The 17,723-nt window shown below is 40.4% G+C and overlaps 1 protein-coding gene across 3 annotated transcripts in view; it reads left to right on the forward strand.

Annotated features, from left to right (window-relative positions):
* The window catches only part of LOC138046973 (nitric oxide synthase 3-like), a 64,019-nt gene that overhangs the window by 34,544 nt on the left and 11,752 nt on the right, over positions 1–17,723 (forward strand). For all 3 annotated transcript variants that reach the window (XM_068893621.1, XM_068893619.1, XM_068893620.1), the window contains 20 exons: positions 443–553; positions 1,441–1,504; positions 1,900–2,001; positions 2,965–3,033; positions 3,350–3,433; positions 3,638–3,679; positions 4,443–4,528; positions 5,286–5,430; positions 7,791–7,895; positions 8,013–8,056; positions 8,785–8,895; positions 9,706–9,880; positions 10,238–10,388; positions 10,692–10,770; positions 12,568–12,752; positions 14,288–14,424; positions 14,949–14,993; positions 16,052–16,177; positions 16,750–16,834; positions 16,970–17,057. In XM_068893621.1, coding sequence (XP_068749722.1) covers positions 443–553; positions 1,441–1,504; positions 1,900–2,001; positions 2,965–3,033; positions 3,350–3,433; positions 3,638–3,679; positions 4,443–4,528; positions 5,286–5,430; positions 7,791–7,895; positions 8,013–8,056; positions 8,785–8,895; positions 9,706–9,880; positions 10,238–10,388; positions 10,692–10,770; positions 12,568–12,752; positions 14,288–14,424; positions 14,949–14,993; positions 16,052–16,177; positions 16,750–16,834; positions 16,970–17,057 — 2,034 coding nt within the window. The remainder of the gene's footprint in view (positions 1–442; positions 554–1,440; positions 1,505–1,899; positions 2,002–2,964; positions 3,034–3,349; positions 3,434–3,637; positions 3,680–4,442; positions 4,529–5,285; positions 5,431–7,790; positions 7,896–8,012; positions 8,057–8,784; positions 8,896–9,705; positions 9,881–10,237; positions 10,389–10,691; positions 10,771–12,567; positions 12,753–14,287; positions 14,425–14,948; positions 14,994–16,051; positions 16,178–16,749; positions 16,835–16,969; positions 17,058–17,723) is intronic.

Consider the following 17,723-nt stretch of genomic DNA (forward strand, 5'->3'; position numbering starts at 1 on the left):
TAACAAGGATGAAATTCCTTTAATCCTGAAACAAAAGAACAACTTCACAGTTACAGTAATTATAAATGCAAACACTGACACTACCGACACACCTACAGATCCGCTTTATCCTCTTTGTATCTTATTAGTTCGATGAACTTCTTTATTTTTGGAGGCTTCTTGTAGTCAAAGTATAAGTAGTCGAAATTTCCAGTCCAATGCTCTTGTTTCTCCTTTTGCCAGCCACTTCCACTGAAATTTGTCCTCCGTGTTTTAAAAACAAGTGAAACACTCTAGAATTGTACCTCCATATAACGAACATTTTGGTTGTTTTTCGGCAAATTCGTTATATCTTCCTTTTCGTTATAACGAAATCTCAATGATAATTGTATCAACACTGATGGTGTTGTGTGGTGGTTTCTTTGACATTCGAATTTCGTTATTTTCTTTTGCGTTTTTCAAGGTATCCTTGGTTTGAAGAGCTTGGTTTGCGATGGTACGCCTTACCCGCAGTATCTTGTTTGATGCTTGACGTTGGAGGAGTAGAGTTTCCTGCCTGCCCTTTCAATGGATGGTAAGAATAGTATCACCTGTTTCACACTGATCGTCCATTTAGAAAGAGAGTGAACTGACAAATTCTATAGTTACGCCACAGTTTTAAAGGAGGTGGATTTGCATGCAGTAAAATCTCGTTTCTGGTCACCCACTTGATCTGCTTCCGTTGGTCCAGAATTCAACCCCACTCTCTGCGTATGGCTAACCGGATTCAAAACACTATCATTGCATTTTTCGGAAGGAACAAAGTATAGGGTTTGGCTCTGAATCTTCCTTTTGACTATTTATTTCTGCGGGTAACGATTTTATTGCGCATGCGTAAGATTTCTACGCCAAGTGGGATTCGAACTAGGTATTTCCTCATTATGAGGCGATCGCGATGACCCCTAGACCACAGAACACTAGGAGACAGATAAAAGGCGAAATATTAATTTAAAAATTGTTAAGAACAGTTTTAAACGTGAACAACTACTTAACCCTATGGTTGGGTCACGGATAGTGGACTTTGGACTTTGGACTTAAGACTACGCAAATGAACTGGATATGAAACACAGGTATAAGATAACGATGACGAACTGAACATAAATGAGTTAACACTCAGCTAAACAACGATACAACGTACTGGCAAAGATTTTAAAAAACGCTGAAACACTTTGAAAATTTAAGGGTAATCGGCTAAAATCTGTTGAACAAAGTGTAGGCTACCCGTAGCCTCTTATTTTCATATGAACTGTTACTCTATTCACAAGGCCGCAGAAGCACCAAGCTTTAAATATTATATTGAATGTGTAAAGGCTTTTTCCTTGTGTCTTTTATCTCACGTGGCAGTGCGAGTTAACTCGTCTCGAAATCGTTTCTTGTGTGATTTCAACTTCTTTGTTAAGGCATTTTTATTATATTTGTTAGGTACATGGTGACAGAAATTGGTGCACGCGATTTTGGTGATCCAGTCCGTTACAACATGCTGGAGGTAGGTCAGATAAAATGGTTTTATACAAGAAACAAACAACTTTTTCTTTGTTGTAAGGAAGGGTAATGAGTGGTAGCTTCCTCCAGTGATTTGAGGTTGACAACCCTTGAAATCTAGTTCAAGTATAACGCCCCAGATTACCTTATGGGTAGTTTTGTGGGTTGCAACTCCTTTCAGGCCAAAAAAACAGTGCTAAACAGCCTCCTCAAAGGTGAGATGATTACATCATTTTGCAGTGACGTTCTATCATTGGCAATTGCAAATTTCTGTTTTTCTGCTTATTCTCACTGAACGATTTTGAAGGGAACCAAGTGAAACTTATCAAGTCACAAACGTTGAAGCTCGTGAATAATAATTCAACTGATGTTGTTGTGTTCGTTTTATACCCCTGACAGCCTGTAGCGAAGAGGATGGGGCTTGACACAAAGAGCCCAACTTCTCTCTGGAAAGACTTTGCCATGGTGGAAATAAATCTGGCAGTGTTACACAGCTTTCAGGTTTGAAACACGACACGCCAATCAGGTTGTCTCTAAATAATAGCAACTTTTTAAAAAATATATCAATAATAGCAACTTTATTTAGTTCATTCAATGAAAGGGAAGGATACCAGAGATACCGCCCTCAGCCGGATGTAATTGTTGAAGAGGGAGGAAAACCGAAGTACCCAGAGAAAAACCCTCAGAGTCAGATTGAGATCAACTGAAACTCAGTCCGCATGTGACCCGAGGGCAGGGGTTGAACCCGGGTCAAATGCTGTTCAACGCTGATATTCGACAAAACTTTACACTAGAAGAAGACAATCTTGAAAAACAAAAGTAAGCAAAAGAAACTTTCACCAAAATGTTGCAAACATGAAACAAAGGTTTACACTAATCCTGGATTGAGTTAATCGGCTTTCGAACAACCGGGCCCTGGGGCCCGTTTCTCAATGGTCCCGGAAACTTTTCGGCCCCGAAAAGCCATCTGTGAAATTGCCAACCGCTTGTTTTGGAAAGCCGACCTTTTAACATGTTTTCAAGGTAACAAAAAGAAAAATAACTGTGAAGTTTGACAAATTAAATGCTCTCCGTTCTTGAGTTACAAAAGAAATTGTGACACCCGAAAATGGCCCGTAAAGTTTCGGGACTTCCCATTTGTGGAATTGCCAACTGCTTGTTTTAGAAAGCCGATCTTTTAACATGTTTTCTAGGCAACAAAATGAAAAATAGCTGTGAAGTCTGACGAATTAAATCCTCTCCGTTCTTGAGATACAAAGGGAATTGTGACACCCGAAGACGGCCCGTAAAGTTTCGGGACTTTCGAGAAACGGGCCCCTGATCCCTAAATGAAGTTGCTGTGGCTCGTCCCTGGTTTGTTTCCTTGACTGTGTTTATGCACTTCCGTATGTTGGGATTCTTAAAACTTGTATATCTTGGCCGGAATGTGCCTTGCTGATGTGGGTGACATTTTTTTTCTTCCAGGAAGCTGGAGTTACCATCATTGATCACCATAGTTGTTCAGACTCTTTCTTAAAACACGTTGAAAATGAGGTCAGTACTGAACCACTATTAGTTACGATGATACGTTTTGTTTTGGAAGCGAATATGGAAATTGATTGCGTCAAGTGTTGCCAAGCTGGAAACTGATTTTCTTTAAGTTTCAAGTGTCCAAGCTTTCAGCATTTTAAAGAAAATTTAGTAAAACAATTATTCTATTCGCGCTTGTTGGATATGAGACTGGTAATAGTCAGCTCGGCGCTACGTGCCTCGTTGGCTATTAACCATCTCATACCCAACGCGCGCTCGTGGAACAATTGTTAATTAAGCTGGATTTTATGAGCAATATTTTCCTATTTTGACGTAACAGGTTAAACTCCGCGGGGGATGTCCAGGGGATTGGGTCTGGATTGTGCCTCCAATGTCGGGCAGCGCTACAGGTGTTTTTCATCAGGTTTGATTCATTTCTTTTTTTATATATTTTTTTTAATTTGCGTTTTCACGCTCATTAAAAAAATAATAGTATTTTCTGGTGTTAACTTCTTTGGAGAACTTATGTATTGTGTTTTAAAACGTAAACTGTAAGTTTTGACAGTAGGTATGGTGTATTCGATTGCCATCATAGTAATAAACTGCGTGATTGTGTTCTTGTTAACAGGAAATGTTAAACTACTATTTGAAGCCAAGTTATGAATATCAGGTAATTGACGCCTCAAAATCAATTTTGAAACAAATAAATAGGCAAATATGTAGCCCTTGAAGTAATCGCCTGCAGCGTGCACTCACGTAAACGCGGCAGTATACTATCGATTGAAAGGATTGAAAGCTCGTAATTGGACAGTCGTGACTGATAGGATAGTTCAAGGATGAAAAGTACCTGCCGGCAAACAATATTGACTTAATTTCTTGCAACTATAAATAATAATAATAATAATAATAATAATAATAATAATAATAATGTTGACGATGAGGATGGTGATGATGATGATGGTGACAATGATGATGATGATTATGGTGATGGTGATAATTGAACTTCATGCGCTCAATATTAAAAACGTTTTTTGCAGACTTTGTCCTGTGAAAGAATTCCAATTTTTGGTCATTCTTATTCAGTTAAGTCTTGAGGCATCAAAGCTGTTTCATCATAACAGGAGCCCCAGACTTAAAGAGAAAAACTTCATTGTATTTGTGGAACGGCGTTTTTACAGGCCGATTTCCTTTTAGATTGATATTACCGCAAAACCAGGCCTTTCCAGCTAATCACAAGTCTTGGGTGAGAAATGAATACCCATGGAATTGAGAATGGTCACTCGTGCAAGACAAATCTTATTTAAGAACTCGTCTAAAATTAGCTTGATCTGTGAAAATTCCGTTACTGATAGACTAAGTATTGGAGTTTTAAGCTCTTGGTTAAGGGCTCCTTTCATGGTTATAAGATTTCTTGTTTATGTTTGTACTTCCAGGACGATCCTTGGAAACACCATAAATTGCAAAAAGGTGAAGCTAACGATGCTTTGAAAAAGAAAGCGTCATTCAAGGAAGTAGCGAAGTGAGTAAAAATTTTAACGCCTCGTGCCTTGAGTCGTCTTCATTCAGTAACACTACTTAAACAAACCATAACTGCATTAACGCAAGGATTACCTCAGCCCCGAGCGAACCAGAGCTAATTTACAGGACTTGACTTTTTTGTGACCTCGACTTTAGAAATGGGCTATTTCCACCACCCCATAATGCAATACGTTTTTTTGGGTGGGGGAGGTTCTGTACATAAAAACAATACAAGTTATTTACTCTTGGGACTGTATCATGCTTCAGTGAACTTGATATCCATTGTTTTAACGAAAATAACAACCCCAAAATGAACTGCATTATGAGATTGGTGAAAATACTGCGAATTCTTAAGCTTGGATTATGGATTTCTGGTTTTTCTCATGGGTTCATTGAATCTCGGTTTCCAGCCACGAAACCTACAATATTGGACATTTCAAGGCAACCACCCCTCTCTGGCGCACATCCCTAGGCTTGTGGGTGTGAGTTTGGGGGGAAGTCTGGTTTCTCCAAGATTGCAAGTTTGACCTTGTACGAAAAATGGGTGCTATTGGCTTAAAATTACTGAGCGGGAGTTTAAGTTTAAGTTTCGTCGACACTAAAAATGTGCAAACAAAGCACATTTTAATAAAAATCGTGAGTCTCTTTATTTGCCTTTACCCCCTGTTGGCTATTTGCTATTTCGTATCCATAAAGTCGCCTCTGTTTTGTGTATATTTCACGTTCTTGAACTATTTAGCTTTGTTTCTTTTCCTCAGGGTAGTCAAGTTCACTGCCAAAATGATGAGCAAAGCACTGGCGAAGAGACAAAAAGCAATTATTCTTTATGCCACAGAAACTGGCAAATCTGAACGATACGCTAAGATGTTGGGAGACCTGTTCTCGTATGCTTTTGATCCCAAGGTGAGGACAATGTACGCTGTGTAAGGGGTTGTGAAAGTCAAATGGCTGTCCTCCTAATTACTTTCTTTATCACATATGGGGCAAAATTACTGAATGCTGATTGGCTGAGACAGAGGCCATTTTTTCTTAATTACGAGGGCACTTTTGGTAATCAAGAGGGCATGATTACTTGATCCTGATTGGTTTAAAGTTGCTTAGCAACGAGGTTATTGCTAAGATTTGTTGCTGATTAAAATTTTCTGCAACAATGGCTTCCCGTTTTGTTGAAACCGACGAAGAGTTTATTGACGAACTAAGAAACACAAGTGAGAACAAAAACAAAAAAAGAAGTACGGACTACTGGACTAACTATTTTCCAACAATGGGCAAAGCCGAGAGGAAAAAATGAGCAACTTGAAAGCTACGAAGTACCAAAGCTTAACGAAGCGCTCGCCCTCGATAATCTGTCCTTTATGTGATAAAAAAGTAATCTCAAGTGCCCTCGTGAAATTAAGGATTACTTTCACTTGTATTTTCAAAATTCTCCAAATTGCCCTCGTCGCCTCGCGACTCGGGCAATTTTGTGAAAACTATGAAAATACGCTTCAAATTAATCCTTAATTGCCCTCGGGCCCATGCGATTACATATACTTATTACTGTAATAACTCTACCATTGTAGTCCAGGCCTCGCTTGTTCAAAAGGTGGATAACGCTATCCACCGGATAAAGCACTATGCAGGGGATAAACACTAGCAAAACCAATTGAGTTATCCAGTGAAAAGCCCTATCCACCCTTCGAACCACTGGCGCTAGATGCTTATATCTGAGCTTTGAGATAGGTCCCTCTTCTTTAGCCTGCGCACAGGCTCTCCGTGGATTGAATGGCGCGCGGTCAACAGCTGGGGAATTGGAGCGAGCTGAGAAATGGAGCCTTTGACTGCGCGCCATTCCACGCACGGAGCACCTGTGCGAAGGCTACTTCGTCTATGACTTGCGCGACTCAAAAGTCTGAAAAAAACCCAAAAGGATAGAGATGTAAAGTTCACTATTTCTGATACTGTAGTAACTGAGATCATAAAATTCAAGCCTGGTAAAATAATGGCATGATTAATTTATTAGCATCTGCGACAGGGAATAGATCCTTTGACTCTTCGAAATGGGTTTGCCGACTGAATCGGTGTAATAAATGGACCACCGTAAGGAAATTCGACGTTTCGAGCGTTAGCACGTCATAAGAGAGAATTTCCCATTTTTTTGTTTCACTTCTCCACCGACGAAGCACCACAGTTTCTCTAGAAACTAAACCCCTTTAGCCTTCGATTGCGAGTTTCGATGCTCTTCCACGGAGTATTAAGGTATTAAATTAGGTTCTTATACGTCGATGCAGTGAAAGGAGTCCTGAGCAGCTAGGACTGTTGGCCGTGACTGATGTTTCGACAACCTTAGCGGAAGTGGTCTTCAGAGTCAAGTGACTTCCGCACAGGCTGACTGCCAACAGTCCTTCTCAGGACTCCTTTCACGCAAACGATCAAATTCCATCGAGGTGTGTAACTCCCAGGTTGAAACCATTTTCTATTTTAAACGAGGTTCAGCTTAACATCATCCTATCTTGCTGCTAGGACTGCCAATTTTTTGAAACGGTGGAAATTGTTGATTGTCACCTGATTCCAGTTTTTATTAAATTCTCAACCTCGGATAATGCATTTCGCGAGCTCTGATTGGTTCACTCAATCTCGGTTATCAGCTCATATACCTTGGTTTGACCTTATATGGTAAATGATTGCGTTAAGCGTTGCTAAACTAAAAATGTTTTCGTCGGAATGCCAAATTTCTCTTTGAATAAAGCCAAAAAGGAGAAAAAAAAACTTTTTTTGAGGAAAGTTTGGATTAATTCGGACATCTAGAAGTACGCGAAAAGGCAAGAAATGTTTTTGTGATGAGCCTGCGTCTGTCTGACAACAAGGTATTACACAACATCACATCAGTTCTCATCAAGTTTTTTTCGATTTCGCTCGGATTTGCTAGCTTTTTCCGCTCGTATTTCGTACTTCCAAATTTTTGGAGTTGAACGAATTTAATAAAACAATTATTCCATTCGCGCTTGTTGGATATGAGACTGGTTATAGCCAACTCGGCGCTACGCGCCTCGTTGGCTATTTACCATCTCATGTCCAACGCGCGCTTATGGAATAATTGTTAAATATAGTCCCCATGAGTTTCCTCTAACTCCGTTGCGGAGCATACGAACCAGTCATCGAAGGGTCATATGCCGCCGGGACTCCTGAAGGGAACGGTCAGTGTTCGTTCTCTTTTTCCGATTCTGCCCAAGTTAATGATGCTAAAATTCGTCATTTCATACAGTTCAATTGCTTTATTTCAGATTATGTGTATGGAAGAGTATTCGTATCCCGACATAGAAAATGAGCAGCTTGTCTTGATCGTGACTAGTACCTTTGGCAATGGAGATCCACCCGAGAATGGAGAGGTGAATCAGTTGACTTCGTTCAATTAGTTATTTTATACAAAGACTAGCATGAAGCATAAAGTAAACGGTCGTCAAATGCAACTTACCGTCTATATTTGCTTCCCTTGTGTTTTTCAGGGATTCGCTCGATATTTGTACGAGCTCCGACATCCGGCAGTCGGGTGGGTGTCTTTGTTTATTTATAGTTGTGCTCAAATGAATTTTGTTACCTTTGCATTTTCTGCCACCATGGGTAATTGGTTGACTTGTTGTTTCATCAGTTAGAAATTACAAATATCCGCCCTCTTTTAAGCCAAGCTTATCTAGACCGACGGAAAAAACGTAAGGCATACCGCTTTTTATTACTACAGAAATTTCAGAATACCCTGCGAGAATATTCCAGTCGCCTAGACTTTCTTTGATTTGCCGCTCATTCACGGCATGACGTCTATTCCGGGGGTGAGGGGTAGGGGGTACGGGGTGAAGGGTACAGTAGCTGAAACAACCCAAACCTTTACAAAATACTAACCTTAGGCCTAAACATTATCTAAAGCATAGTGTTTAGGCCTAAGGTTAGCATTTTTGTTGGCATTTGTTTTGGGTTGTTTCAGCTATTGTACCCTTCACCCCCTACCCCTCACCCTCGGAATTGTCACGCCGTTCACCCAAAGAAACGGATGAGTCAGTCCAGTTTCGACTTGTCAAACCTGTTAATTTTTATTTTTGCCTATAATCAATGGCCACGTGTCATCAATATTTTGAAATTCACGACAGCGTGGTAATTTTTAAGGAAACTAACCGGGTAATTTCAGAAAAGTAAAGAAATATGGAAAGACATCACATTGTATAATGTTAAACTAATATATCTGTTTAGTCTCGGTTGAAGCTAACATGCTTTTTTTTTCTTTAGTACGGAGACTTCTCGCAAAAAACTTTGGCAGATCAGCAGTCTTTTAATTCAAAAGGAGAGAGAAAAGCGCCTTAATTTGAAGAAAGACGGCCAGCCTTTGGCAAGTCTCAGGTGAGAAAGAGATGTTAAGTGGAGGTGTGGCACATATTTATTTACTCGTGATTAAAGGCACTGTTTGTTTCAGTTTCAACTGAGTGAACCAGGGGACCAAATACACCTCAATAAAGAACCTACTAATCCTAGAAAGGTACCCAGCTTCAGAAAATAGCCGGGAATTCAGTATTGTTTACCTATATAGTATTTATTGAAGTCTAGTGGAGATACCCCGCAATCCGATCAGTCATGTTTTGATAACATTGTATTGAAACGTCTCTTTTAAACAAGTCTTAGGGAAGCCGAGTCTTACTAATGTGTAACTGTGTCAAATGCCCCACATACAGACATGAACCACGGGCTGCTGGCGGGTGCTTCGGACCCTTGCCCGTCCAATCAAATGATTGAGCAATGTTGTCCAACTTGTATAGAACATAACATGCCAATGTTCCTCAAGAATGTTCAACTGGTTTATTTAGGATTTAACATTTAGCTTTGCCATTGCTGCTCAGTCTTCGAGAAAATGCCGGGAAACATGAAGCAGGAGATGAAGTGAAGTGACTTACATTTGTCACCACTCCCCCCGGGGCTTTTCAGGACTAGCTTACAATACTGTTCGGAAGACTTTGGCCATACTGCTTGTTATTCAGTTAACAGTAAATTGTAGAAAAGGGAGATTACCCCGCGCCCCTTTCCCATATTCCGGTTTAGGACACTGCATCATTCAGAAACCAGACTGAGCAATGAGTGTGAGCACTGGATAAATTCCCCACTCAGTAGAGGTAGCTAGCTTACAAGCTTACCTTTTTAATCCTTTTTGTTTGCTAGGTACTCTGTATTCGGCCTTGGATCAAAGGCCTACCCAAACTTCTGTGCTTTTGCGCGCTCCCTAGACAAGATTATTCAAGAACTTGGCGGGGAACCAGTCATGAAAATGGGAGAAGGAGACGAGTTGTGTGGACAAGAGGAGTCATTTAAAGACTGGGCCAAAGCTGTATTTCAGGTAATAAGGCTTGTAGGCAGAAGACACTTTATGGCTCAAATTCCTTCTGAAAAAAAAAACGCCGAGAGAGAAAAAAATGGCGCGTTTCGCTTTGAGATATGGCGTGTTGTTATCGCTGCAGCAAGGAAGAAAGATGAAATAAATGCGTGATTTTAAGACCCTTCTGCATGAAAGCAAAAATCCGTGGTCATATCTCGTTAGTGTAGATTCCTGTCGGTTTTTTCACGAAATAGTATTCTTTCTTTAATCTGATTTTTTTTTTTTTTTTTTGTCTCTTCAAAAACGAATGTCTTCATTTGGAGCTGGTAATTCCAAACAAATTTTATATAAGAATCTTGCTGCTGTTCTCGTTTCCAGGCCGCATGTGACTCGTTCTGCATCAATGATGAGGCCACCAAAGAAGCGACTCATTCTTTAGACACTGTTCAAAGTGGCTGGGTACCAGGCCGCTTTCGCCTTTCCAAGAGTGCTTTAGCAGATAAAGAACAAACACCACAACTGGATGAAGGTGTGGTATGCTGTAGTCACATAGCATTCAATAGGCTAGAGGGGAGCGAGGGGAGTGCAAGCTCTGGAATATCCTCATTTGCTTTATCATCTGCTCTATACTCTAGACTGTTAGAGTGTATTCAAGAGGAAACACACGCGCTCTTCTTGCGCGTTTCCTTCTACCCACGCGCGAAATGTCCCTGTGTTACAAAGCGAAGTTTGGCATTAACTGTTCAGCTTTGTTATTCTTACTGAACTGAATTTTTATTCTTACTGAAGTGAATTACGGAAAAGGTGATTTTGTCTTTCTTTGGTGTTGTAGGCTTGTCCCACATCTGCGGTAAAACAGTGCGATCTGCGACTTTGATGTCCGTTAAAAATCTGCAGTCTGCAGATTCAAGGTTGGTTTCTGGGTTTGAGAGTCTGAGAAGAAATTCATTTTTTTATCGCCATCATCGTCATTGTCATCGTCATCAATGTCGTCGTCAGAATCATTATCATCGTCATTGCCATCGCAGTCGTCGTCAATGAACTTAGCGTCGTCGTTAGGGACTACGACGACGGAAACAGCAACGAGAATGTTGTCAAAAATTAATATTTCCCGTCATTTTAATAATATAGCCATTATTCCAAGTCGTTCGGCGTGGAATGTGTGTATCAACATTACACGAATGAAATTGGTATGAACGGTGTAGATGTTTGTAGACAAAATCAAAAATTCATCGTCAGGTGCTCGCTGTCTTCCGGCTCCGCATGACCTCAAATTTGGTCATTTCACGTCTTTGTGAGGACGAGAACAGCTAACAGCTAGAAATGTACCAAACTGCAGTAAAACGCACGTGCAGGGAGTGCAGATCCTTTGTTTTTGTTCATTGAGGTGATTCAAAATTCATAGAATTTGTCATAGATTTCCAATGAAAAACTTCGCACACTGTTGTATCATGTCAAGGAGATGATAAAGATGTAAACGTAACAAAAAAGTGGGGTCACCGTGCTCGTTTCCTGGTACGACGCTGACGAATACGGCTATTTGAGCTACTTTGACAATTATTGCTGCGCACTCCCAATGTTGGACAAATTTTAATTAGTTCGATTTTATAGATGTAATCCAACGTATAACGCAGAGAAAAGGTGTCATTCTATATATGGTTAATTCGAGTACGTACCTGAAAAGTGTATTTGAATGCCCTTGTGTTACTTAACGCTCCAAAATAGATTTAACTTGAATGTGGGCTGTTGGACTCGTAATGGCGGCTCCTTTCGTACAATTTTATGAAATTACCAAAAAACCGGCTGGTCATATATTTTTTCTGATTTTTTCACTACTCCATGAAGACAGCGTTCTCAGAAAATATATGAAATAACAAATGGGGTCACCGTACTTGTTCAGGAGAAAATAACAATCCTTGACAGATTATGCTCGGCGTCAATGAAAATCCGCCCTTTTTTCAATGTGCCCATGCTACTGCGCGTGCCAATGACGCAAGAAATTATGCGCAGTAGGGTTGCACAATGCAAAACCAGGGAATCACCTTAAACCTCTTGTTTCATGGCGTTCTCCTAACCGTCTTCTTCGTCCTTGCTTAAGCTCCCTAAAGAACTCTTAAAACAATAGGATTAATAACTAAAAGGGAAGGGCTCTGCTTACCTTAAAGTTCTTCGTCGTCCTCTGCTAAACAACTCTGTGGAATAACCAAACTTGAGGTTTGTCTCTTTCTACTCCTCCATGGCATTTGTTCAGTTCCTGGACAATTAGTACAACATTTGTATAGGTAACACACGATTTCGAGTGCAATTTCATAAATAAGCACTAGTAAATTTTTCAAAGACGAAAAAAAGTTGCACGAGGTCCGGCGAGGGCGAGTGCAATTTGTGGTCGTTGAAAAAAAATACAAGTACTCATTTATTCCACATTACACGAGAAAAATCATTTAGATAAGAGTTAGATTGTCGTAATGAAGAAGAAGGATCGCATTTGATTGGCAATCTGTGACTGTCTTTGATCATTGACCAACCAGAATGGTTTCTTACTTTTTTGCACCCAATTACGTCTTTCTCTCACTGTGTTACCTGGAAACTGCATTTTTCTTAGCCAATCAGAATGGAGAATCTTCGTTTCGGCTTAAGCCACCAAATCCTCTATCATCGTCACGCGTAAAAAAATGACTGCATCTTTTTTTTTCTTCTTTATCAACCAGTCGATCGACAATTTTAGTAAAACTGAAAACAAACAATACCGATGAGTTGCAATACAAACCTGGGGACCATGTGGCAATCTTCCCAGCCAATCATCCCGTGTTGGTGCAGTCCCTGGTTGACAAGTTGTCTGGAGACGTCGACCCAGATACACCGATTGTCATCGAAACATTACGTGAGATCAAAGGTAAAAAGAGATAAGTTTCTCTTTGTCAGCTCGTATAAATTCTTTGAAATACGTGAAATTTGAACTTACCGTTGTGATTTGGGATTGTATCAAGAATATATTAGACCACTTTCATAAATGACGACCACCTTTGCATTTTATTGTATTTATGTCAATTAGACCAACGTAACTGTCCTCATTTTGAAGTAAATATTCTTTTGAAATTTGCTCGTTGTAGCGAGGATAGAAAGGCTTATTAGCATTAAGACAAAAGAATATTTTATTTAGCTGCCATTATGAAAGAGGTCTCCTGGCGGGTTCATACTAGGGACGTAACTGATAAGGCTACACGAAATCCCGAGTTCTACTTTGAATGTGAACCGGGTTTATTTTGAATGAAGTACCTTACTTTGTAACCCTAGAAACCAGGTATCTTCAGAGAAGCCGAAATACGACGTCAAGTCTAGTTTTACACAGTTTTTAAGCAAGCAACCGTGGACAATAACCCTGCCGGTGTATGTTGGATCAACTGGTTTCATCTGACGATCGACGTAATTACACCGATACAACATAGATTTAATTATTTCGCAATGTACTTTATTTCGGCTGGCCAAACCAGCCTATAGTACATTACTAAAAAATAAATCAACGTTGTATCGCCTCTTGCTTAAAATATCTAGTTTTATCCCTCTCGAATGTATACATGAGCGGATAAAAACACGATAAGCCGATGAGGATGAAGTCGATGAAGTCTCAAGTTGACTTCAGTTTATAAATTGCATTTATGACCTTCTTGGACCCCAGTATGAACTCGCCTTATAGTGTCTACTGTTATGCGCGTTCCATTTGACCAAAAATCCAAGTATAAAATTCCGAAAAAGCTCACTGGCGAATTGGAGCAATGTACTCCGGTTCGACACTTCGGGGTGCAGGGGTGGCGTAGTGGTGAGAGCACTCGCTTCCCAGGAGTCATATGTGGGATGAGTTTGTTGGTTCTCTACTATGCACCGAGAGGTTTTCCTCCGAGTACTCCGGTTTTCCACTCTCACAAAACCAACATTTGACTTGATTTGCTTCAATTTATTGATTTCAGTTTACAGTGTCCCCAATTAGTGCTCCAGTGCTAGAACGACTAGACACTTAAAGACCCACTTTCAACCGACAGGCATTGCGTGCCGTGGAACAATCGTCATATATGAAAATCCTGCCAAAGCCGAAATTCATCCTGTCAGATCTCTACGATAAGCAATGCGAATTTCTTTATAACAAAAACAAACGGTCGAAAAGCCTGTCGGGTAGAAATCGGGCCCATAAATAAAGTTCCTTTCCTTTCCAACTTCAAACCAGCCCTTTAAACTAATTTCGTGTTAAAATTAATTTTAAGTAAAGCAGAAACTCGTCCCTCGTGGAGCAGAATTCTCCAGTTGCTCCAAAAATCCCAAACCGTCCGATCCACTTCGCGAGGTACCACCCAAAGTCCCGAAATTTCAGAATAAAAAGTTGAGCATGTTTAATAGCTTTTATATTTGTGCCTGTGGTGTTTTCTCTCTTTGTAGGACCATTCGGCAAATCCAAGAAATGGGAAGCATTTACACGGCTTCCTTCGCCAATAACCGTACGCGAGGCTCTGTCCCGTTACCTGGATATCACGAGTGTGCCTACACCGCAGTTCATTCAATTTCTGGCTTCAATAGTAAGTTGACCCATGCTCTCACTGATAGGTGTTATTCAGTGATCCGAGATTGAGGATTTGAAAGAAAACTCTGCATGTAATCATTCTAAATTTCATCCACTCAAGATTCACTAATGCTCACAGGAGCTTTCACTGATTTACAGGTCCGTACCTAGCAAGGTAGAGGTAGGGAGCAGTTGTCCTCCTTCTTAGGAAAAATGAAAGCAAAGAAAAAGTGAAGACGTTTGGTTAGCTTTGGCTGAGTTTTTGGTGTCAAGATTATGAGGAAGTTTCTCTGCTTTCTCTGTATTTTTCCTTACACGTGAAACCGAAGTCTGCAGAGTCCACCGGAGTGTTTTGAAGTCTGCTTCACCCCCATTCCCCCACCAAACCTTGAATTTCGTGGTTGAGTCGAAGTAGCACACCTTAAATTATACTACTAAGAAAGACTCACTTTAATAATCAGATCCACTTCTACAATATAATCAACCGATTTTTTAGGATGTTTGTAAGCCGACAGCAATCATATTTCTTTTGTTTAAAAGGCGACAGGCACAGAAGATAAGGAAAACTTGCAAGTCCTTGCGGAGGTAAAGACAATACTACTGCTACAGTAAATACCCGCATATAAGAACATAGAATTTAAGAACCTATTAGGCTAAAAATTTCATTTTCGACCCCCCTTACGTAAGAACCAGGTTAGCCTAAAAAAATTAAAGAGGTTCTTCCTTTAGAAAATGACCTTGAAATTTCAGGCGACTTGAACAAATTCCACTTTAAAAAAAAACTGCACCGATTTTGTTCAAAACTTATTTTTCATGGTTATGAAATATAAAGGGTATCAGCGTCCTCATGAGAGGAAATCGGTCATACCATATCATAGAGTAGAAATCTTTTGTGGAAATAAGAACCAATCTAAGAACCTGGATAGCTTTAAACTGCTGTAAATACCATTTTTGTAAGAACCTATTTAGTCAACAATGATATTCAATGTCAGGAGAAATGTAGACTCGGAAAAATATCCGAGTCCCAGATGGGATTTGAACCCACGACCCTCCGTGATCTAGTCGGATGCTCTAACTACTCCATAGAGTCTCCAGTAGCTCAGTGGTTAGAGCATCCGACTAGATCACGGAGGGTCGTGGGTTCAAATCCCATCTGGGACTCGGATATTTTTCCGAGTCTACATTTCTCCTGACATTGAATATCATTGTTGTTGTTTAATCTATTTAGTCAAACTTGGATAAATCTACAATAGGTTCTTACATATGTGCCGGGATGTTTACTGTTTCGTAGCCAGTCAACAAAGTTTTTTTCAAGTGCGGCTATTCTCCTAAACCAAGGAAACTATCCCGCTAAAGTTACAACTATACGATGTGATCCCGGAGATTAATTTAAGGCGATATATTTCCATACCGATACTTCTCTGGCCACCAACTAGGTCCGTCTTTGATGTTTCCGAATTTGACTTCGACATGCTGTGAAAAGGGCTCCGTGTTCTTCGAAATAAAGAAAAGGAAGAAATAGCAGACTGGTTATGTCGTTGCCTTTTCAAATGAAAAAGCCACTTGAGTAATAGGTGACTCGCCAGTTTCCACGTGAAACACGTTCACTGAGAACCTAACTGATACTTTTGCTTTTCTTTCAGGGCAAAAACCGATACGAGGACTGGAAGTTTGAGAACGAATGCAACGTTCTTGAAGTGCTTGAAGATTATCCTTCGCTGTCCGTTCCTGCTGACTTGTTGCTCACTCAGCTGCCTTTACTGCAACCGGTGAGTGTATCTTCGATCAAGTAACAACGTACACGCGAAATTGGCCTCTTGCAAAATTCACCGATGTCCTTCAATTCGACATACAGCCGCTTTCAATGGCCGAGTGTTTTCAGCCCATAACCAGTGTTCTCTGGCCTATCACAAGGGACGAAACTAATCAAATTAGCCAATCATAGCGCAAGCAAATGCACCGGCCGGCACCAAAAGCGGAAAAACGTGCAAGAAAAGATAGCGAGAAGTTTTAAACCAATCGCAGAGCGTGGCGATGATAACCAGCAACCTACCGGTAATCGCGAATTCATTTTTGACACTCAACTGGATATCGCTCTAACATGAGATTCTCTGCAGTAAAGACGGTGCGTAGGGAATCTTTTGATTGAGAGGCTCACCTTCCAGCCGATTTAACATTGGAAGCTTTGTAGATCTTGTTTGTCAGAACTTCTTGGACACTTCAGACTCCGAGGCCGAACCAAGGAAAAACATTATTTTGATTTTTTTCATCAGTTGCCGTGGGTGCCTTTTCTAGTCACTACCTCTCCAGTTATTTTTTGCTTTTTACTTTATCATTGCAGCGTTTTTACTCCATCTCGTCATCCCCAGACCTATTTCCCGGTGAAATACATCTCACCGTTGCCGTAGTTCAGTACAACAAGAAAGGTGAGAGTTTTCGGGCTGATTAACTAACGCAATCGTGCAAATACCAAGTTTACAAGTCTTCTAGCTCAAACCATTGTAACCGTTTCTCTGTCAACCATTTCTGCTCTTAACGCCTCAATTTGAATGGATTCTTAGGTGGAAAAGGTCCTCTACATTGCGGTGTTTGCTCGACTTGGCTCAACAGATTAGAACCTGGAGATGAAGTACCTTGTTATGTGAGACAGTAAGTACGATATCCGATTATTTTGTAACCTTCTCTCTCAACTCGCTCGTTTTAAGTTTCCTTATCAAATTTAAGTCAGCTTCCAATCGCCGGATGTATACCTCATCACGTGTATCCGTTTGGAAACCCAATGAAATATCGTATAACACTCTCCAGCAAGAGTAGTGTATACCACTCGATTAAAACGTTCATTAATATGACGCAGCTTTTCAAGCTCGTTGACGGTGTGTTCAACGTAAAGTCTTCTCCAATTCTACCGACACACGACTCTCTTGAACACCTGGCTTAGACGTCCTCTTGGTCAAGAGGTGTGACAAATGTATCGTGCTCTACATCTTTTAGCCAGTTTGATCACGTCTCTCCGAATGGTCTTAAGACTATCATTCTGTAATCCAAAAGTAAAAGTTGTGCCCTCGACCCAATACCTACTTGGTTGTTAAAGGACTGTATTGACCTTCTGTTACCTACTCTAACTGATATCATGAAATCGTCTTTGGATCAAGGAATTTTCCCATCTTTCTTCAAGATGTCACTTATTCACCCTCTGATAAAAAAGGACAACCTTGATGCTGTTGTCTTCGCCAGCTATCGGTCCATTTCCAATCTATTTTTTCACTCTAACGCATTAGAGAGAATAGTGGCTTACCACTAAGGGGTTATTTGCCA

Source organism: Montipora capricornis, chromosome 4, assembly GCF_036669925.1.
Source record: "Montipora capricornis isolate CH-2021 chromosome 4, ASM3666992v2, whole genome shotgun sequence".
Classification (NCBI taxonomy): domain Eukaryota; kingdom Metazoa; phylum Cnidaria; class Anthozoa; order Scleractinia; family Acroporidae; genus Montipora; species Montipora capricornis.